Source organism: Phialemonium atrogriseum (genome assembly GCF_030411735.1).
Source record: "Phialemonium atrogriseum strain 8032-3 unplaced genomic scaffold QBC33scaffold_6, whole genome shotgun sequence".
Taxonomy (NCBI): Eukaryota; Fungi; Ascomycota; class Sordariomycetes; order Cephalothecales; family Cephalothecaceae; genus Phialemonium; species Phialemonium atrogriseum.
The window spans coordinates 158,918-178,837 of record NW_026848143.1 but is presented as its reverse complement, the minus strand read 5'-3'; the positions used below and the strand labels follow the sequence as shown (position 1 = coordinate 178,837).

At 56.0% G+C, this 19,920-nt stretch overlaps 7 protein-coding genes across 7 annotated transcripts; 3 read left to right on the top strand and 4 right to left on the bottom strand.

The window, feature by feature from the left end:
- Positions 1–694: 694 nt before the first annotated feature.
- On the bottom strand, positions 695–2,529 carry QBC33DRAFT_320065 (putative g2 mitotic-specific cyclin-b protein). The gene is made up of 4 exons (XM_060423583.1): positions 2,461–2,529; positions 1,156–2,385; positions 951–1,089; positions 695–876 (listed from the first exon to the last, which is right to left on the bottom strand). The coding sequence occupies exons 1-4, from the start codon at positions 2,467–2,469 to the stop codon at positions 788–790; spliced, it is 1,467 nt and encodes a 488-aa protein (XP_060285659.1). The 5' UTR covers positions 2,470–2,529; the 3' UTR covers positions 695–787.
- Positions 2,530–3,598: 1,069 nt separating this feature from the next.
- On the top strand, positions 3,599–5,306 carry QBC33DRAFT_530758 (translation protein SH3-like domain-containing protein). Its single transcript, XM_060427257.1, has 3 exons — positions 3,599–4,819; positions 4,876–4,949; positions 5,009–5,306. The coding sequence occupies exons 1-3, from the start codon at positions 3,841–3,843 to the stop codon at positions 5,123–5,125; spliced, it is 1,170 nt and encodes a 389-aa protein (XP_060285658.1). The 5' UTR covers positions 3,599–3,840; the 3' UTR covers positions 5,126–5,306.
- A 582-nt stretch (positions 5,307–5,888) lies between these two features.
- Positions 5,889–8,180, top strand: QBC33DRAFT_319961 (PAP2 domain-protein). The gene is made up of 2 exons (XM_060423579.1): positions 5,889–6,645; positions 6,723–8,180. The coding sequence occupies exons 1-2, from the start codon at positions 6,371–6,373 to the stop codon at positions 8,047–8,049; spliced, it is 1,602 nt and encodes a 533-aa protein (XP_060285657.1). The 5' UTR covers positions 5,889–6,370; the 3' UTR covers positions 8,050–8,180.
- An 874-nt stretch (positions 8,181–9,054) lies between these two features.
- On the bottom strand, positions 9,055–10,206 carry QBC33DRAFT_556739 (putative casein kinase; the record flags this gene model as incomplete). Its single annotated transcript, XM_060429747.1, has 3 exons — positions 9,055–9,675; positions 9,770–10,015; positions 10,150–10,206. The coding sequence occupies 3 exons, from the start codon at positions 10,204–10,206 to the stop codon at positions 9,055–9,057; spliced, it is 924 nt and encodes a 307-aa protein (XP_060285656.1).
- A 474-nt stretch (positions 10,207–10,680) lies between these two features.
- QBC33DRAFT_320009 (uncharacterized protein) lies at positions 10,681–13,319 on the bottom strand. Its single transcript, XM_060423581.1, has 6 exons — positions 12,437–13,319; positions 11,769–12,362; positions 11,490–11,673; positions 11,342–11,422; positions 11,157–11,282; positions 10,681–11,092 (listed from the first exon to the last, which is right to left on the bottom strand). The coding sequence occupies exons 1-6, from the start codon at positions 13,162–13,164 to the stop codon at positions 10,847–10,849; spliced, it is 1,959 nt and encodes a 652-aa protein (XP_060285655.1). The 5' UTR covers positions 13,165–13,319; the 3' UTR covers positions 10,681–10,846.
- On the bottom strand, positions 13,320–17,125 carry QBC33DRAFT_319978 (RAB6A-GEF complex partner protein 1). Its single transcript, XM_060423580.1, has 3 exons — positions 16,541–17,125; positions 14,288–16,465; positions 13,320–14,231 (listed from the first exon to the last, which is right to left on the bottom strand). The coding sequence occupies exons 1-3, from the start codon at positions 16,952–16,954 to the stop codon at positions 13,476–13,478; spliced, it is 3,348 nt and encodes a 1,115-aa protein (XP_060285654.1). The 5' UTR covers positions 16,955–17,125; the 3' UTR covers positions 13,320–13,475.
- A 124-nt stretch (positions 17,126–17,249) lies between these two features.
- QBC33DRAFT_530742 (WD40-repeat-containing domain protein) lies at positions 17,250–19,063 on the top strand. The gene is made up of 5 exons (XM_060427256.1): positions 17,250–17,675; positions 17,763–17,836; positions 17,946–18,560; positions 18,636–18,680; positions 18,758–19,063. The coding sequence occupies exons 1-5, from the start codon at positions 17,548–17,550 to the stop codon at positions 18,922–18,924; spliced, it is 1,029 nt and encodes a 342-aa protein (XP_060285653.1). The 5' UTR covers positions 17,250–17,547; the 3' UTR covers positions 18,925–19,063.
- Positions 19,064–19,920: the final 857 nt, after the last annotated feature.

Sequence of the window (19,920 nt, the reverse complement as noted above, 5' to 3'; positions counted from 1 at the left end):
TATGAGAGACGGCGGCGTCGAGCAAGTCCAAATCAGATTTAGAGATAGTAAAGAACCAATGCAATGCAATTTTCTCATGCCCGTGCGTACATAGACCAGTTCACCGGGTCAAGTAAAAACCCCTATGTAGTATGTACAGCTTTTCTCATGCCCCTCGCCCCTGTCCCGCAACACTAGGAATCACCCATAGCCGACTGCCCATCCATCTGGACCACACCAGGTGGTTTACTCAAACACAAGATTACTTCACTACCCTCAGGCTAAACGGGCACCCGTCTCAAAGGGGTGGGTGGCCCGACACACTCTGAGGCAAGATAAGTCCCGAGATGTAAGGCAATAGCAGGTCCAGACAGACACCCACAGGGAAAGGATGCGATAGAGAAGAAAAAAAAGGAAAAACCTCCAGGAATATCAATCCTTGACACCCATGGCCAAGGACGCCGAGCGCCGTCGCAGTACGTTGAGTGTAGTGGCAACCGCCAACAATGAAAGCCGTCCACACAAGAAATTGAATGCCGTGTTGGGAACACTGGCAGGCGAGTTGAACTCTGCAACTCGCCGTCGACCCGTATCAGATACTGCTGTGAGGGGGGCAAAGGCATGTCTCGTGACGATGCGGAAGCTGTTGATGAGCGTGTCGTAAAATCTATAGTTTGATCATGGTTCGTCAAGGCGGCATCGATCCAACCACATATTATGCTGTGGTGTGTATCCTGAGTCAACAAGATCCTGATAGAAGTGGTGGCCGTCTATCCCGGTGCCGGGACGGAGAGATAAGACCACATCTCTATGAGATTTGGTCGAGGGAGAGGTGGGTATCAGCAATGCCGTAGATGTGGGCATTCTTCTTTGCCCAGTGGCGAGTCAGGATGGAGGCTGCGCATCAAACAAAGTCAGCCGAGGGTTGCGTGGGAAGGAGGAATCGACGAATCGACGAGAGAGCAGCATACCTTTGAGGAACTTCTTGCTCGCGTACTTCTTGAAGAAGGCCTCGTGGACAACGGGTCGAGCGAGGTAGTCAACCATGAGCTGGAAGACGGGCTCAATATCTTCCTCGGTGTATCCAGCGTAATACGAAAGAGTCTCGTCCTGTCGGGCTGTTAGTCTGTCTGTCTCTCCTACACTTTGCACATGCGTCGGGCTGTGAGTGCTTACCCAATCGCCCCGATCTAGGATCAAACGGGCCAAGTACATGGCCGCAGCAGCAACATGGCTTGAACGATAGGCCATGAAACGGTGGTCAAGCAAGCTGATCTCCGTAAGATACTTGCCAACAGTCCGGGTCTGGATATCGTAGTTGTCTGCCTTGGAGATGCGACGGAGGAAGTTCATGGGGTTCGGATAGCTCAAGTCATAGCTGAGAGTGTTGAGAATGAAACGCTCGGCGCTGAGGATTTCGGACTCGGTGAAGCCATCATCTGCAACGTGACGGAAGTTGGCGACATGCGGCGAGAGTACCTCCTCGTACTTGGACGCGATGAACATGGCAGTGATGCCGACAAGCTGCAGACGGTCGAGCTGGACAACCTTCTCCGAGAGGAAGCGATCGATGACATTGACGGCCAGGAAGAGGGTCTCGGGCAGGAGATGGAAACGGGTGTGCACCTCAATGAGCCAGTCAATAAGAATGCCTCTGGTCTTCCACTCGAGGTCGTCCTGGTGAGACATGTACTCAGGATTTGGGACCGAGTTGCATTCGAGATCGCGCAGGTATTCAAAGATTTCATTGGCGTATTCAGCAACCATCAACGGGTCTTCGAGGTCTTCGCTGTCGAGGTCTCTAACACCGGGCGGAAACTCGACCGCCGAGGGAGCCTCTGGAACAAACACGTTGCTTGCGATCTCCTCCGACTTAGAGGACCGTTTCTCGGGTTCTGCGGTGTGCACCTTCTTGCGACGAGGTTCACCCTCCTCAGGTGTCACTCCTTCCTTGGTGTTGGATGTGGATGCCAACACCTTTCTCTTCTGAACGGCCCCAATGGCACCCGAGCCAGATCCAGAGCGTTTTGGCTCGACCTTCTTGTTGATCTCCTTGGAACCCAGAGCTGTTCGGGTGGTGCTGGTTGTAGTAGTCTTCTTCTGGATACCACTGGGCTGGGCAGCCTTGGATACAAGCCCAGTCTTGCCGGCAACGACCTTCTTCGCATCCACATCAACCTTGGTAACATTGCTGACATCGCCAAGAGCAGCACGCCTGCGCTGTCCGGCTTGGGCATTGGCGTTGACGGTAGACTTCTTCGACTGCAGGGCCGCCTTGGACGGGAGCGAGAGCTCGTCAACATTGAGGGCGGCAGCCTTGGCCCGCGTGGCCCGCGTCACACGCGTCGAGCCGCTGTTCTCGTCATTCTCGTTAGAAACGAGGCGCTGCCTGGTAGTAGGGCGTCCCTGGATGGGCGGGTTAGAATCACTGTTTAGACGCGTATATACCGTGGTAGACGGAGAGGAAGCATTGCTACTTACGCCAGGCATTGTGCAAGAGATGCTGTTTTAATACAACCAACGAGGTCTCAAAATGTGCTGATGATACACGGTTAGCTGTCGTGTCTGAATCACTTGGCCATGAGCAGGCAATGAGCAGTTGTGTTGAAGGTCGTGGTGCTGTGATTGTGTAGGTCTGGTTGGGAGACGCGAGGTAATATCCGAATCCAATGGGCAGTGGGCAGGGAGAAAAGGCAGCTGGGAGGGAGAGGCTCGTACCTGATTCCAGTCACTGCAGACAAACAGTCATGCAGCTGGTGTACTATCTCTGTTATGGTTGAGATAGAGGTCGTAGGGCCCGATTATTATTATTCGAGGTCGAACGCGGGACCCAAGTCCTCCAACCGAGAGGATCACGATTTGGAGTGGTCGTCCAGGCACACGCGTTGACAGATAGGAGGAGGATGGAGAGGTCAAGGGCTGGAGGACTGATGAGGGCCCGGGAGGGGATGTTATGTGTAGGGAGTGTTCTTGTTTTTAAGAGGAGTTGGCGGAGGTGGAGGAGACGGGACTCTGCTATGGTAGGTTTGAGAGGAGGAGAGGTGTGTGGGACGAGGTACCAAAACCGACGTGCCAAGCGAGACAAAGTACCAGCCACTAGCACGGATCGCGACCTGGGTGACGCTGCAATTCTGGTTGCTAGGGTGCTTGTGCAGAACGACGCGTAGCGGCCAAAGTGCGGCGAGATAGGACTGCAAAACGCCAATGCAACTGAGAAAGATAAGATGATGCTCCTGCTTACTTCTTATGAATTGAGTTGCAGCAATGGTCAGGTCAGAGGGGCGTGTTGGAAACGCAGCAGGTATCTAAGCAGGTGGGAAAGGGAAGGAGAGTGGATGTTATGATGGCTGGAGGTACAAAGTACGGATGCCCTGGTACGCGACTGGGGTACGTACTGAACTTTTTGCTGACCTCCCTTGCATAAAGCCCACAGTCAACAGAGGCAACCGCGGGGCAACGGCTTGCTGATTCGCCCAAAACCTTCCCGCCAACCCAGCAACGGAAGGAACGCCAGGGGTATGCGACCCGCCATACCCCACCCGAGACTCTTCGCGCTCTGAGCTGTGGCTAGACGCGCTGCCCCACTACCGTTAAAGCCACACTGGGGGCTCCAGCGGGAGTTTAGTCTGATGTCGCCCGGTGTGGCTCAACTCATCGGATCGGCGCATAGTTGATCAACTTTTTTTCGACCTCGCCGAAGCTGTCTAACAACCGCCAACCAAAGCATTGGCGGATGGTCATTACGTCTGGAGATCAACTCATGCAGTTAAACGCAATTCCTCTCATGATTTCTTCGTTCAATTGAACCATATCAACCCTCCTCGAGCTCGGCTTGAGCTTCGATAGGCTCCCTTGGCAACAATGTTACAGCCTAGGCTTCGGCCACTGGCCAGGAGCAGTGTCTCATTCTGTCGCAGCAGTGTTGTTTTGCGCCTCACCAGAAGCTATGCAACACCTACACAGAGCAGCAATCGAGAGACCTCATCCTCTCAAGGCGCAGTTTCTAGCAGCTTTGCGGTTCCCACACCTCCTACCAGGTCCGAGAAGGAATCGGCTCTGATGCGAACATATAAGCCCCGAACCCCGGGAGTCCGACATCTCAAGCGTCCCATCAATGACCATCTTTGGAAAGGGCGGCCATACCTGCCGCTTACTTTCCCCAAAAAGGGCCAGTCGAAGGGTGGGAGAAACAACACCGGCGTTATAACGGTCAGGCATCGCGGTGGAGGCGTCAAGAGGAGAATACGTACCGTCGATTTCAAGAGATGGGCGCCGGGGCCACATCTCGTGGAGCGTATTGAGCACGACCCGGGACGAAGCGCACACATCGCTCTGCTGACCGATCAGGCGACCGGGAAGAAGAGCTACATTGTGGCGGCGGACGGAATGAGGGCTGGCGATGTTGTCCAGAGCTACCGATCGGGCATCCCACAAGACCTCCTCGACAGCATGGGCGGCGTCATTGATCCCGGTATCCTGGCTGCCAAGACGGCCTGGAGGGGGAACTGCCTCCCGATGCACATGATTCCCGTCGGCACGACGGTGTATAATGTCGGTTCTCGCCCCGACGGCGGGGCCGTGTTTTGTCGCAGCGCCGGCACCCATGCCGTCGTTGTATCCAAGGAGGAGGAAACTCGAGAAGATGGCACGAAAGTCATGACTGGCAAATACGTCAATGTCCGACTGCAGAGTGGCGAGGTCAGAAAAGTGAGCAAGGACGCATGTGCAACGATCGGAGTCGCCAGCAATACCCTCCATCACTATAGGCAGCTTGGCAAGGCAGGAAGGAGTAGATGGTTGAACATCAGGCCAACAGTGAGGGGTGTGGCAATGAATGCCTGTATGTCTCTCCTCTCTTGCCCCCAGTTTTCTTACCGAAGGCTTACACTGTCGCAGTTGAGCATCCCCACGGTGGTGGCCGTGGAAAGTCCAAGGGCAATCGTCACCCCGTCAGTCCTTGGGGACAGCTTGTGAGTCCTCGAAATGACTGTCCTAAATCGACTTACTCTTTGGCTAACCGACTGTGCAGGCGAAAGGTGGCTTCAAGACTCGGCGTACGCACAATGTCAACAAGTGGGTGGTTGTTCCTCGGGTTCGGAACATGGGAAGGCAGCGCGGCAAGGCATCCAAGAAATCCAAGGAGTAGATGTGTTGTAAAGATCATTGTGTACATTCCGGGGCCATTCACATATTGTACAATACGTTATATCGAAGACGAAGTATCCTTACCTTTTGTCTTGTCACAATTCGCAGCCTGACCTTCGCCTTATGGAGAGCTATCTTCTCTCTTCTGGTTGCAGACGGGGTCGGAAATGGTGTTGCTCTTGCGCGAAGCAGAGAAGGTAAGTATCTTGGCATAGCTCTCCAGTCTTCCATATGACTATTATTCTTTCTTTCACAGCTGCATGTGGGAGGGATGTTGCTGGTTTCATTCCCCAAGGGATATATTTCCTATATTTCCCACATGTCAAGGAAATAGTGGGCGTCTCTACAAACAAAGAGTATGGCACACCGCGAGGTACATGTGGCTGCACGCCGATACCCACAGAATCATGAGCTGAGCTACCGCAGCAATTGGCAGGCATCGCCAAGCGTGGCTGCGATCCTGAGATGGCAGTGCGGCTGGCCGAGCTAGTGAATATGGCGCTGTTGGCGGACGGATCAAGTGACTGGCCAATACAAAATTGGGCATTGCCCTGGCTGACGTTTGTTTGACTTGTGGAAATTCAATGTCAAGAAGGGATTGGATTCACCAATCTTTTTGTGCAACAAGGCTTGATATGGATACACCAGCTGCACGTATATTCAGATCTACAAAATTCAGGCGAAGATCATGATGGATGGAGAAGCACTGCCTCAGTTGGATCCGCCGAGCGCTGAGTTGGTGTGGGTTGCAAGGCTGGCAGGGGTCGTGTGCTACCATAGCGATAGCGGCTGGCAAGCAATTAGCGCTTACCTATCTAACATCAGCTGGGAGACCTCAGGTATACCAAGTGGTATATTGATTTCCCAGCGCATCCACCATAAGACTTGGAAGATGGAGTGAATAAAAAAGGAAGGGCGCCCTCGAGAGAGTTTACACGACACGTAGTTTATTTATTCTGGCGACTCGGTGTTCGACGGAACAAAGATCACCAAGCACAATCCACGTCTCCAAGTACCAACAGCCCAAGTCACCTGCAACCAGGTTGGCCCTTGCACCTGCAACACACGACCAACTTCCGCATACGTACCTTTGCACCCCCTGATATTCATATTTCAGTGACTGGCAGCTGAACCCCCGTCGACGCTCCTCCTCTGGTTTAATGTGGGAGGCGCGCTTCTGTCTTCCCTTTACCAATTCGCCTCCCTCGTACCCTCCGTCTCCGGGAGCCGGTGAAGGACAGACCAGATGCCCGACGACGGTCTTGCAACCCCCTTTATTCCGGCCAAATCTCCATACGTTCAAATACATGCACACCCGGGCCCGCACAGTTATTCCAGAATGAAGAGTCTCGACTCGGCGCGCCATGTGCCCGACAGGCGACACAAGAAAGGTGGCTGGGTGCTCGTAGCCTCGTACGTCTTCGACTGGATAATCTTGGTCGTCTTTGGCGTCGTCGGCCTGCTCCTTGGCCAGATGACCCCGAACAAGCGGCCCTTCTCTCTCGAAGACCCCAATATCTCGTGCGTTGCGACCTCCCCTACAGCCTAATGTGATACAAATATGTTCCCCCACCAGTGTCCTGACCGCGCCTTTCTAGATTCCCGTTTACAGTCGATGAAACGGTCCCTGCCTCCATCGCTTTCGTGGCCAACACCGCTGCTCCCATAGTCATTATCATCATCATCGCCCTCGTCTTTGTGCCGGGCGCAACGGTCCCTCGGGGCACCCCGAAGTCGCTCATATGGAGGCGCAAGCTCTGGGAGCTACACATTGGCCTGCTAGGCCTTGGGCTGTCCGTGATAGCCGCGTTCTTCATCACCAACGGCATGAAGAACATGTTCGGCAAGCCGCGCCCCGACTTGCTCTCGCGCTGCCAGCCGGACCTCGCCAATCTGAGCAAGTACATCGTTGGCGGCATCGCCAACGTGAGCAGCAACGGCCAGTTGGTGAGCGGCGATATTTGCAAGAACCCCGACAAGGCGTTTCTGGATGACGGGTTCAGGAGCTATCCCAGTGGGCATTCAAGCTCTTCAGCTGCGGGTCTCCTCTACCTCTCCCTTTTCATCGCCAGCAAGTTCGCCATAACACTCCCTTTCATCGCACCGCCGGGCTACTCCGACGCCTCCTTCGCTGCCTTCCCCTCGCGCCTCCCCCGCAACAACTCCTCCTTCCGCGGCGGCAACCGCAGCGACAGCGCGGGGGGGGAGTCGTATGAGCTCTCGGACCGCAGCGCAGTCCGCAACGAGAGGCTCGCCATTCCCGCGGACCCGTCCCTGCACACGCGCATGGCCATGCACACGACGGCCGTGGCCGCGGTGCGACGGCAGGCGGCCTCGCCGCCGCTGTACCTGCTGGGCCTCTGCGTGCTTCCGACCTTTGGCGCCGTCTTCATCGCGGGGTCGCGCTGGTTCGACTTCCGCCACCACGGCTTCGATATCCTTTTCGGCTTCCTCATCGGCACTGCCACCGCCATCTTCGCCTTCCGATACTACCACCTCCCCATCGCCCAGGGCGCCGGCTGGGCATGGGGCCCCCGCTCCCGCGACAAGGCCTTCTGGGCCGGCATCGGCAGCTTCAGCTACGCCACGGACCGGATGCGCCTCGAAGACGACGACGACGACGTCCACCTCGTGGCAGCTGCGGCCGTGCGGCCCGGCGACGAGGAGGAAGCCATAGAGAGCGTCGGGGGCGGCGGCGCCGGAACCGGCACAGGCTGGGGACCCGGCGAGGAGCGCCCAGTCGGCAGGAGGCCGTCGCCGCCCGCTGGACCGGGTGAGGTCGCTCCCGGCCGGCGGGAAGATGACCGGTTCGGGACGGCCCCAGGTCAGGATGACGGCCGGTTCGGGATGGCCCACGGCAGGGAAGAGAGCCGGTTTGCCACGGCCCCTGCCGAGGAGGAGGGCCGGTTCGGGACGGCGTACTAGGCCCGGACTCTGCACGGGTTTTCGGGTCTGTGGTGCCGATTCCGGGGGTGGGGGTTTGGATAAACTAAACTAGGACAAGGAGAGGAGTGTTCCGTCATCATAGAGCTGCAGGCAGGGCTGGATTTGGGGGGGGGGGGGGGGGCGTCTGCTGCATTTGCGGAGTTCAGTTCTTTCTCATGCCGTTGAGTACCAGACATTGCTGGGGCTAAAAGAAAAAGGGCGTTGACTTGTTTGATCCCGTTTATTTTACGCACTTTGCTGCCTTATCTTACACCCCTCTTTCCTTTCTGAAGTGGTTGTCGAGGATGGTGTGCAAGACACACAAAAGGTGTAATGGCTATCGAAGGCTGGCGTTTGGAGGGGCAATGGCTTGAGAGTTGATATGGATGCTGAACACGGGTTCGGCTAAATATAATAATAGGGGGTTTGTTGATGACGAGCATGTTCCGTTTCTAGGCAGTGACGCAATACCCTCTCCATTAGATTTGATTGTCCCACGGAGATGATGCGAGTTCGAAATATTCAGGTCAGGTCAGGCCAGGCTCCGAGTTCCGAGTCACGACGGCCATTCTTTTCCCTGCTTTGTAATGCCATTGCTATCTATGCCGGCCAGTACAGACTGCTCGATACTACCTATGTCATTATGCGTAAACAGCTAGCGACGTCCCGGCTTCCCTCCTCCAAACTTTGAACACCTCGTCGCCGCCTGCCATCCTCCAACGCCAGAGTCGTAAAGCGCAAAAGCCAAGTGTCCCCTAATATGTGGTATCCACGAAGCGAAAAACAATAATGTGGACGTTTGTGCGTCAAACCGGCCTCTGCAGGACAAGACCGACAGAAACGGGATCCCGCGAGGATGTGCTCGCTCAACAATGGGCTCCCGCCAAACCATGCGGAGGAGAGAGGGTGGGGTTGTTCTCTGCGAGATGGAAAGAGAGAACACCCATGATCAGAAAACCATTCTTGAAAACCAGGGGGGCCTAACGGACCACACAGCGGCGGTTCTCACGCGATGGTGCCGGCGTCGCCGAGACCAGACCGCTTCATGATCAGGTCCGCCACTCCCCCACCACCGCCGCCGGCGCCGGCAGCAACAGCACCCGCACCCGCACCCGCACCAGCGGCAGCGGCAGCAGCATCATCCATGACGAGCTCCCCATCCCCAACGTCTTCCTCCTCCTCCTCCTCCTCTTCCGCCTCCTCATCCTCCTCCCCGTCGCCGCCGTCGAGGTCCTCCCCCTCGCCCTCCCGGAACCCGCTCTCGACATCCAGCCGCCTAAGCCGACGCCTCATCTCGTCGCGGCGCGCGGCCTGCCAGCGGACGAGGGCGGCGGCGGCGTGGACGCGGAAGCCGTAGGCGCGCGGGACGTAGCGGGCGACCGATTTGGCCGGCATCAGGGCAGGGTAGACCTGGAAGATGATGTTGTGGAACGAGGTGCCGAAGTAGGCGCCGTCGATGGCCGCGTGCCGGGAGGACTTTGGGTTGTACACGTCCTCGCACCGCGCGCAGTACAGCTTCGCCGGCCGCAGGTTGGGCACGTCCGACAGGCCCATTGGGAGGAGAGGGTGGCTCTGGCACTGCACGCGGGGGCATTTGCCGAAGTCGGCCTTTTTGTACTTTTCGAGCTATGGATGGGGGTCAGCTTTCTTGTAGCAGTTTTATTTGGGGGGGGGGTGGGTGTTCTTGTGGGGGAAGAAGGACGATGGGGGGGGCCCTTACCATCTTTGCCAACCCTCGGGTCGTGACGATATAGCGCGCATGTACAAGGCCATAGAGATGGCGAGCCGACTTTTCTATCGTCTCGCGCATCTCATCGTCGCAGTCCAGATCGAAGACGTCGGTGACCAGGTCCAGGGCATACTGATAGTACTGAACCTCGACGTTCAGGCCGGTCAGGTTGAATCGGTCTGTCAGGTACTCTTCGTCGATCTCGCAGAAGTATTCGTTGCCCCGAGAGGATATAAACTAAGAAAGTGGCGATCGAGGCGCCCGCGTCAGAGAAATTGAACCGGAAGAGCGACGGCGGGGAGAAGAAGGGAAGGGGGGCTATATGTGTTGTTGTGGGAGCTTTTCTCAGCCTGCCCGAGTCCACAACTTACCCAATCGCGCCAGTAGCTGGTATAGTCGCTATCCGATTCGCTCACAAAGTCGTCCATGTCGTTGTAACTGAGGAAGGCACACACAGACAGGAAAGGAAAGGTTAATACTGAAGGTAAGGTTGCGTCCGACGCACGATTTATCGTCGGTCGGATCGTTGGTCGGATGGCTATGGCGGGGTTGAGATTGTGTGATGCAGTTGGTGAGGTTCGAGGTTGCTTTTTGGTGGGGGGCAATGCTCCTCGGTGGAGGCTCTTGTTGGTGGGAAGGCCAAAATTAATTTTGAGGCCCAGACTGGGGGCCGCTGGGTTGGCCTGAGGATCTACGAGTACTGTACATCCGAAGTGACCTTCAAGAAGTCGCAACATCGACAGAAGTACCAAACCAGACAGTAAAATGTTTGTTTACCTGTCTGTCCCGTTCTTTGGGCAAAGTTTAAAATTCCAACCCCAGTCTGCATAAATAGATTGTGAATCCAGTTTGATTCACATCAACAGCCGAATTATTGTGGTATTTTCCGTAAGAGCACCCTCGCATTCACTCCTGAACCCGCTAGCCCCTTGATATGATTGATTCAATACAGCATAACAACTAACAAAACCGAGAAACTTGTTGCAAACACTTGAAAAATAAATAAATACAGAGCTTGGGGTATCTATGTTTCCAACATTTACCAAACCCGTAAATATCACCTACCCCCTATTCCGCCTGCGACTGGCACCCCTGGATCAAGAGATCTAGTGTATCTCTATAAAGATTATTCGCGCTCATGGTATTCCGGACGTGGGCGTTCTCTTCTATCGCGTCGATCCACCGCTGCCATCGCGAATCCGGCGGTGCGGGGTACCACGCCCTGGAGGGCTGGAGGATGCGAGTCAGGCGGAGCGCGAACGGAGCGAAGTGTATATCGACGAGACACATGTGATCCCCCAGAAAGAACGGCCCCTTGGATGAGACCGTAAGAATAAGGACACTTCCGGGAAGGACGCATGTCCCAAATCTGACTTACCTCTTCGTCTGCGGCCTGGACAAGGGCAGTAATGTCTCGCTGTAGCTTCTCGATGGCTTTACTCTGTGGATCCGGATCTGTTGCGTTCAGAAGGCCGTAGAATGACGGGACTACCTTTGTATTGATCTGAAAAATGTGAATATTTGAATATTTGGCAAGTCACCAGGAGCATGCATGCTACTTACAAAGTCAATCCAGAGCCGGCAGTTTGCCTTCAACCTCGGGTCGGTGGGATGCAATAGGACTGTACTGTCCAGTTCCTCGAGCTGAGACAAAATTAGCTTGCGCTGTTCGGTATCGCGTCCAATACAACCGAGAGAAGCATGTACATACGTATTCAAGGATGACGGCGCTCTCGCCGCAAGCCCATTCCCCCTGGCGGATGGCAGGGACGAGCCCCCTCGGATTTGCCTCGAGAAGCTGAGTAGGCTTCGGTTTCCTGAAAGGATCCGTCTCGCAGTACTGATAAGGGAGCCCCTTTGCCTCTAACGCGATCCATACCCTCTGGGAGAAGGGGCTTGGGGAGATTTACCCGTCAGCAATCAACGCCTCAAAAAGGGGGCGAAATAGAACAAGAGCTCCAAAAACCCAAGAAGCCCGGCTAGAACTCACCAAAAGCACGAAGCATAAAGTTTGAGGTCCGACTCCTTAGCATGCCTCCTCGCCGTCGCCGCCGCGCTCCCCGTCGCCCTCCACCCGGGCGGCGCCCTCTGCTTGCCCTTCCTGGCGTCCCGTTCCCGGGCGGCCACCCACCTCTGCACGCTGCTCTTCTTGATCTCGTCGCTCTTGTCCAGGCTGTGCTGGTGCACCGCCAGCTTCCCGTCGCCGGCCCCGTTGGTCCCGTTCCCGTTGACCCTCTGGACGGTCCACAGCCGCCGCGCCGCGACGCCCCTCGTCAGCGCCTCGCGGACCGCCGGGGACGGGGAGGACGGGGAGGACGACGAGGAAGGGGAGCCGCCCAGGTCCGCGGCGCTGACGACCGCGCCGGGGAAGTACTCGGTGATCTTGATCTTGACGTCGCAGAGGTCGCGGGGCCGGGCCTGGCGCTTGCGCTTCTTCTTGTTTGGGTCGTCGCTCTTGGGTGTGCCCGGCGGCCGGCCCTTCATGCGGCAATCCCAGTAGTGCGTGACGAAGGGCTTGCGCTTGTAGCGCTGCGTCGAGCGGTGCGAGTAGACGTTGTCGACGTGCGGGAAGTACGTCTCGAACCTGGATTGAGGTTTTGGGATTTAGCATGGGTGTCCGGGTGGTTTGCGTGGTCAGGGAGGGTCAGGTAAACTTACTCCTCTTGGTCCAGAGCCACCATCTCCTCCAGATCGAAGAGCCTCTGTCTCCACCTAGCCAGATTCGGGGGGTCCAGGACGAACTTGGCGCCCGCTTGGCCATCTGTATTCGCGCCATCATCCTCGTCTCCACCACTAGGGTGCGACGCCATCTCCTCGACACGGGGTGTGAGAGAGCCCAACCCTTGCGCCTTGTCCTCCAAAGCTGGCCGGGGCGGGCCGTCCGGGATATCGTCCAATCCCTCCTGGGGGAGGACGGTACATTGCCTGTGGCTAGTGGCGTCGAGTACATTGCCGGCATGTTGCTCCAGCTGCTGTTGAGGCCCCGTTCGTTGCCGCCGTTGGTCGTTCTGGCTGGTGGCTTGTTGCTCGCGTGGAAGGTGTTTTCGGGATGACTGCAGCTGCTCTCCTTGGTGATTCCTCAGCCGAGGCAATGACTGCGATGGCTGGGCGAGGGCCGGCTCGGCATCATCGACCCCAAAGCCGCCGTTGACTGCCCCATTGGGCCCGGTAACAGAAGTAGCAGCAGCAGGAGCCGCAGGAGATGCCTGGCTGGCGGGGTTGTACGAGTGCTGGAAGGACTGTAGGTCGTGATGGAAGACTGTTTCCGTGTTTGCGACTTCCACGCCGGGCAGCCCTGGCAGGCTATTGCGCTGGAAGGACGATTCGTGATATTGGATTTGCCGATGTGCGTTGGGGTGTTGGGACAGGGGAAACGACGTATCCATGGCTCCCTTGCAAATCGGTTCTAGGTTGCTTGCTGCTTTACCGAGTGTCAAGCTCCCCTCCCCAGCTTTGCGCCTGGTGGAGCTTGATGAGGGGCAGGGACCGAAAAGAGGGGCGAGCGGGGCTGCTTGAAGGTACCTAGGTGCTCCTGCGTTACAGGATCCTCCTACGGCGGGCCATTCTCACATAGGTAGTACGAAATGGATTCACAGTAAATGTACTACGTATGTACCATTTGGCATGGATATCTTCAAAGGTGGATCTAGTCTTTCGTTCTCCAATGCCTCTCCTTTCCAATCAGGCCAAGCACCTCTCAGGCACTCCTGCCCTCAGAGCGGCCGCTCGAAACAACACTGCCGGTCTCGCTGTTCGACTGCCCTTCAGAGTCCGAGTCGGACGCGGCGCTCCTCCTTGACCCCGGACCCAGGGTGCTGCTGGATGGGGATCCATTGACGCTCCTCGACGGGACCTCGAGTCTGCCTGTGAAGAGCCCGTTTCCCAATTCGAGTCCAACGTCCTGCGTCGTCCTCACATTGACCATCTCGAGCGCCTCTCGCAGCGTATTCCCCGTCTCGTCGAGGGCGGCGAGGAAGCGCGCAAGCTCCTTGCACAGCTCCCAATCTTCCTCCCGCATCGCTCTGCTCAACAATCGCACGCTTTGTTCGCTTGCCGTGGCCAGCTCGTCAAAAGTGTGCAGGATAAGTAGGTACCCGCCGGCCGTCTTCAGGCTCCCGCGCTGGAGACTCTCCTCGAAGAGCTCCTGGGGCGGCGGAAGGTAGGCGAAGAGGGTGCGCCAAGATCGCACCTCGGTCTTGCGCGTACATTGGACCACAATGTCAAGGTATTCCTTGAAAGACGAAAGTAGAGAGAGAACCCGCGGGAGGATAGCTTCCTCAGGGGTTGGTGGTGGGTCGGCATCGACTTCTTGGTCTAACACCTGGTGCAAGAGGATCTCGAGGGCATGAGCGAAGTACTCGAGATCCTGATACTGCTGTGCTAGTTGCAGCGCTTCCAAGGCCTTGTTCTGTGTGAGATAGAAGCGCAATATTTCCGGGAGGAACAGATGCGTCTATATCTTGCGTGTTAGGAGCGGTTCAGGAGAGAAGTGTAAAATAGGGAACCAACCCTGATGGAGAATCGGAAGAAGGAAAAGCTGACATCGCGGCGCTGGACAAGGTCTGTCTCAACGCCTAGCACCGTTGCTTTCCCGAGAAGGCTAGAGAGTGGGTAAAAGTCGACGGGAATCGAGATGGTTGGTGGCAGCTCCCGAGTTGATTCTTCGGATATTGCCTTGAGAACAGCGCCCATGTCTGTCCACGCTTTCAACTCTACGCCGTCAAATATCCATAACGAGTTCTGCAAGGCCTGCTGCTCCGATCCGGGACCCCTGGGGCCCTGAAGCTTCGACGCGGGGCCGACGAAGGGCTGGTCTCTCATACTTACGTAGTATTCGACGTTCTGGGAGATGACGCGCATGTCGTACTTTAAGCCGCCCTCACCGTTGACGGACGGCTGAAGTAAGACTAGCTTACCGTCGACCAGGAACAGCACCGATGCAACAGCCACGTCCTGTGACGGGTCGCCGTCTGCAAGTTGGCTCTCCGGAAGTATCCAGCTTAAGCCCCGGACTCTAGCCGGTGATCGTACTATGCCATGGAAGGCTATCTGGCCAACCTGGACCAGCTTCAAGGACCCTGCCGCAGGGGCAAAGACGAAGTGGTATAGTAGGTTGTCATAGGTGTAGACAAGTAAAGAGTCCTCCCCAGAGGGCGTCACCAGCACGATTGGTGCCGGCATTGGCTGCACGTGTAGCACGGTGGCGGCATCAAGGGCAGCCTCTCTCGAGTACAGCCGGATCTCGTAGGCTCTGTTGGCTTCGACCGCTGCCACCAGAACATTCTGATACCAACACATCCCACCCCGCACTTGGAACTCGTTTTCCATGGCTCCGTTGCCGAATGTCTTCCACCGGCCACTATTGATACTGTAGTGCACTAGGCCACGCCGTCCAGCCACCGCGACATACCTACCGTCGGGGGAGATCGCCGTGCATCGTATGGGCCATTGGTTCAGCAGATAGTTCGCCGGAATCCTGGCAGTGTGCCACAGAAAAGGTTCGGCAGAGATGGAAGTCAGATCCGGTAGGTCGTAACCTCTGTATATCATCAGACTCGAGGTCGTCTGGAGAACGGTCCGGAAGAGGTTCGCAGAGCTGTAACAGCCGGTGACAGCACTGCGTGCCATCTCGAGGAGCCAGATGGCCTCGTGAGACCTGCTCACGAGCAGGAGTTCGCTGGCGCCGCCAACCCACGCGACGTCTACCACCCCGGAGATCCATTCTTCGCCGTTAGTAGAAGCGACAGCATTATCCGCGCTGAAGCTCGTACTGAGCGGTTTGCCATAGACGCTCCAAGTTGCCCAGCCTTTCTCGTAGCCTGCAAAGAGGCAGCAGCCGTCGGGAGTGTAGCTGACCGTCGAGAGGCTGCCCGATGTGGACCGGGATACCGTGAGTTTGTGGACATGGGAAGAAGGAATATTACCGGAATAATCCCTTGCCGAGTAGACGCGAATAGTGCCATCCTCGCAGCCTACGGCGATGAGCGAGAACCGCGCGTTGATGATGCACCGTACGGCATGCTCCTGAGGGTCCTGCGGGACATGGAAGCAGTACCCCTTGAACATTTTCTTGGGATCCGGCGCTTCATTGGCCTCGCCGGTTGGCTGTTCCGCAACGATTCTCTGGACAGCATACGCCTTGCCGTCGCTGGTGATCCACGTCAAGAGATTCATTGGCCGGTCGTGGGTCATTTCCTCTACAGTGACCTTCTTGTCCAACCAGGTCATGCGACTGAGGAGCTCGGTGCTTGTCTGGCTGCCAGAGCTGTCGGGTGTCCACCGGATGCACTGCACAGCTGCTGGTTTGCGTGTCGCCACAACTAGCTCGTTGTCTAGGGCCAAGGCACTCTCGATTCCAGCATCCACCTTGATCACCATCCGGAACCGCACGCTGATATCCCGGACCCCTGAGCCTTCCCCGGGACCCCAGAGTATCTGCTCGGGAGCGACCTGGCCTGGCCCGCCTATATGGGTCTGTCGTCTTCTCTGGACATTTGTATGGTTGAAAAAGTGCGGCTTGTAGACTTGGGAATCGGTGTCTGTGGCGAGAGAGTAGGTGATTAGGTAGCCCTGGCTTGTATGTACGACGAAGATAGCTGAATCGGGGCGTAGGAGGAGGTTGACATTGGTGCCGTACGACTGTAGAGATGACTCGGAACGCACAACAACTGCCAGTATTACTGCAGGCTTTCAAGGTTGTCAGTATAGATATGCATTGATGACGAGGCGCCGGGAGGTGGACCAGTCAGGGGAATGAAATACCTTGGTCTGCCATATGGTCATAGACGTCGCTGTGATGACGGCAAAGATGTGGCCGGGGCGGGCGACTCGAAGGGCGAGGATCGGCTCCTTTAGGGGAATGGTAGCTGTCGCAGTGGTGGAAGACACCTGGGGGCTCGGGCTCCTCTCATCGTGGTAGTCATGTTCGACAGATCTGATGTCCGGAGTCAGGGGAGTTGCCGGGGTCATCGGGGTGGTTGGCGTGGTTGGGAGACCCAGGGCATCGCGACCTGAGCCGGCATCGGGTGAAAGAAATGGTGACTTTTCGGATCTCGCATCTTGCTGTTCGCCTGGTGACTGGAGGCCGTCATGGGAGACGACCAGGTTGAGGTTGGAGTTGGAGCCAAGGTTAGTGCTCGTCGCATAGATTCGCGGAGTGCCAACGGGCCAGTACATGGCTCTTTGAAGCCGACACTTTCAAGGCGGCTTCAGTCGCATGGGCCGGAGGGAATCCCTGATGAATTCGGGCTCAATTCATGCTGTTGCCTCTTTGTCAGTTCTCCGAAGTCGAGTATCTTGGCCGAGATGCGATGGCGGAGCTGGAGGGCTGGAACATCATAGGTTAGGAGCTAAGGTATGGGTAGCAGCAGCCCACTGGACATCTCCCGCTGCAGGGGCACCTCACCTGGCTGGTGGGGCAGCTCAGTCCCAGGCCGGGACTTGCCGCACCTGGAAACTCGAACAATTGAGCCTCCAATAACTCCAAACCCCCCCCCACTCAGCTCTTTCTTTGTCTGTCTTGGTTTAACTTTTGGTTAGATTGTCTGCCCTTTTGTCTCCTCTATTTACCTACTACTCTACTCGACTTATATACGGAGTATAGGACACCCTTTCAGGCTGCACAAGAGAAACCACTGTTGCAAAGTCTTGACGCCACACTGTCTGGTGTCAGCCTTGCACTTGACACTTGAGATTGAGAGGAGAGAAGCAGTTGAGAACGGGGCGTCTGCCTCCCCATATTCGTGGAGATATATCGCGCCATTACTTCCATGGCACCCCTCCTGTTACGCCCTCGACAGAGCCTCTCGAAAGAGAGGTTCTCTGGCTATTTTGGATCCCTCAAACCCCAGCCCTACCATGATCCCAGCGCCTTGTCCAGGGGGGCGACTCCCAGCAGGTGAGGTGATTTAGTCTGAATAAACTGAGCTAGTTCGAGTTCGTCAACGCCTTCTAATGTCTAACATACTAATGTGTTGAGTCTTAGCATTCGATCAATAGCATGGAACCCTCTGGGTAATTTGATTGCCACTGGAGCTTCAGACAAGACCCTGCGTGTCTGTAGGTCCTCATATCTGATCCTCCCCTAGATAGGCATCCGGTTCATATCTAAAGGAAAAAGGAAAGCCCGATGCCAGGTCTGCCACTAATCACGTCCTCAATCGCATAGGGAACCCTGAGAAACCCAATGCCCGGTTCTCAACAGAACTCAAAGGCCACATGGCCTCAATACAGAAAGTCGCATTTAACCCTGTCAAGGACGCAGAGCTTTGCAGCGTCAGCGATGACGGGGTCGTCAAGTTCTGGGATGTCAGGACCAAGGCTTGTGTGAATGAGGTCAAGGGCCTGGGCGACGCTTTCACGTTGGTATGGGCGCCAGATGGCGAGTCATTAATCGTGGGGAATAAGAGCAACAACCTCTTCGTGCTCTCTCCAAACCAGTCAACTCCTCTCCCTTCTCATCAACAGGCGGTCCAAACGAACCAGGTAGCTTTCTGTTGGAGTGGAAAGAAAATATTTGTCACCACGGGCGAGGGGACGACGCGGATACTCTCATATCCGGACTTCGAACCAGTTTTGCGCCTAAACCACCCCATGGAAGAAGGCAAGTCGGATGAGTTCGTGCTAACTGGACACACCTCGTCCTGCGTTACGGCAGAGCTGCAACCAACGGGGCGCTATCTCGCTACTGGTGGAACCGACTCCATCATTGCTCTCTGGGACACCACGGACTGGCTCTGCCAGAGGACCGTTACCAGGATGCTTGGACCTGTGAGGAGCATCAGTAGGTTCTGTTCCGCAACCTCTTACACTCTACTCCCTCTGTGGATATACATGAGCAAGCTGATTAACCTGCCAGGCTTTACTTTCGATGGTAGCTTCGTAGTAGGGGGTAGCGACGAAGGTATCTCCCGCCACTTATACCCCTATCCTCTTGCCGATGCACAAGAGAAAAGGAGAGGTCGCTGACATTCATAATAGGTGCTGGACTGGAGGTCACTCATGCCGAAACCGGAGACCATGTTCACAGCTTTAAGACGGCTGGCCCATGTCCCGTCGTTGCGTGGGCACCTACAAGGTATTGCCTAGCATATAGTGATGTTGGAGGGTTACGCATCGTCGGTGTAGATGCGGGAGGGAAATACTGATGCATGGGTATTGGCACCTATTGTATTATCATACGACGGGATTTAGTGTATTTCATAGATAGCGGTCAACAACTACGACCCTCTTCGATAGGAGTGAAGCTGAAGTATGAAGGAGGTTGGGTGATACGTCTAATATTGGCAGCCGCCAGCCACCTGGTGTACACGCTGTCCACACAGTCATGCGATGTCATGAGCCGAGATCATCAGCACGGTGCAATTACACGCCGATCTTGGGGAGTGCGAGCTGCCGAGGCCGGGTCACAGACTCATGGAAGTGAGGCTGTGTACTGCGTAGGTATGTGCGCATTACCTGCCGTCTCCAAGAATGGAAGTTCGCCAGGAGCCGATGGCACGTCTAATAGTATAACCACTTCAGCGAATAAGAGTCGGTGACAAGCGAGAAACACAGACAGGCATGAAAAGCCAGGTGGTAGGAAAAGCACTGGAAGCCGTCTCGAGACCCTCGTTTCGGTTGGGTAGATACGAAAACAGTTGGTACCTCCAAGACTTCCATTGCATTCAGGTAAAGGTACGCATAGGGAGCAGAGATTAGGTACAGATGTGCACTCTCTGGAGATCAGATAAAAACGACTGATCCAGGTCGGTGGAAGCAGGCGGGTAAGGACACATGTTCTATTAATAATCCATTTTAATCCCGACAAGATGGGGTGCGTCACTGGTCATCCAATTGGCTTAACACGGCGGGTGACTGAAAAGTGGCGCCCGTAGGGCTAACATTGGCACCATACCACATCGAGGCTGGGCACTGTCGGGATCAGCGCCGTTTTGGCATTCTAGTTGGAGAGAATGCGATGACCGCAAAGAAGGATGAGCTTGAGATTTCGCTTGTGTACACAGTACGTAGCTTTTGGAGGGCGTTGCCTAAAAGGGGAAAGGGGTGGTAGTCTGCATGGTGAACCACGTTATCCCCAGTGCTGCCTCGTAACACAACCTTGTCCGCCATTGACTAATTCGAACATCAATCTTGCGCCTCGG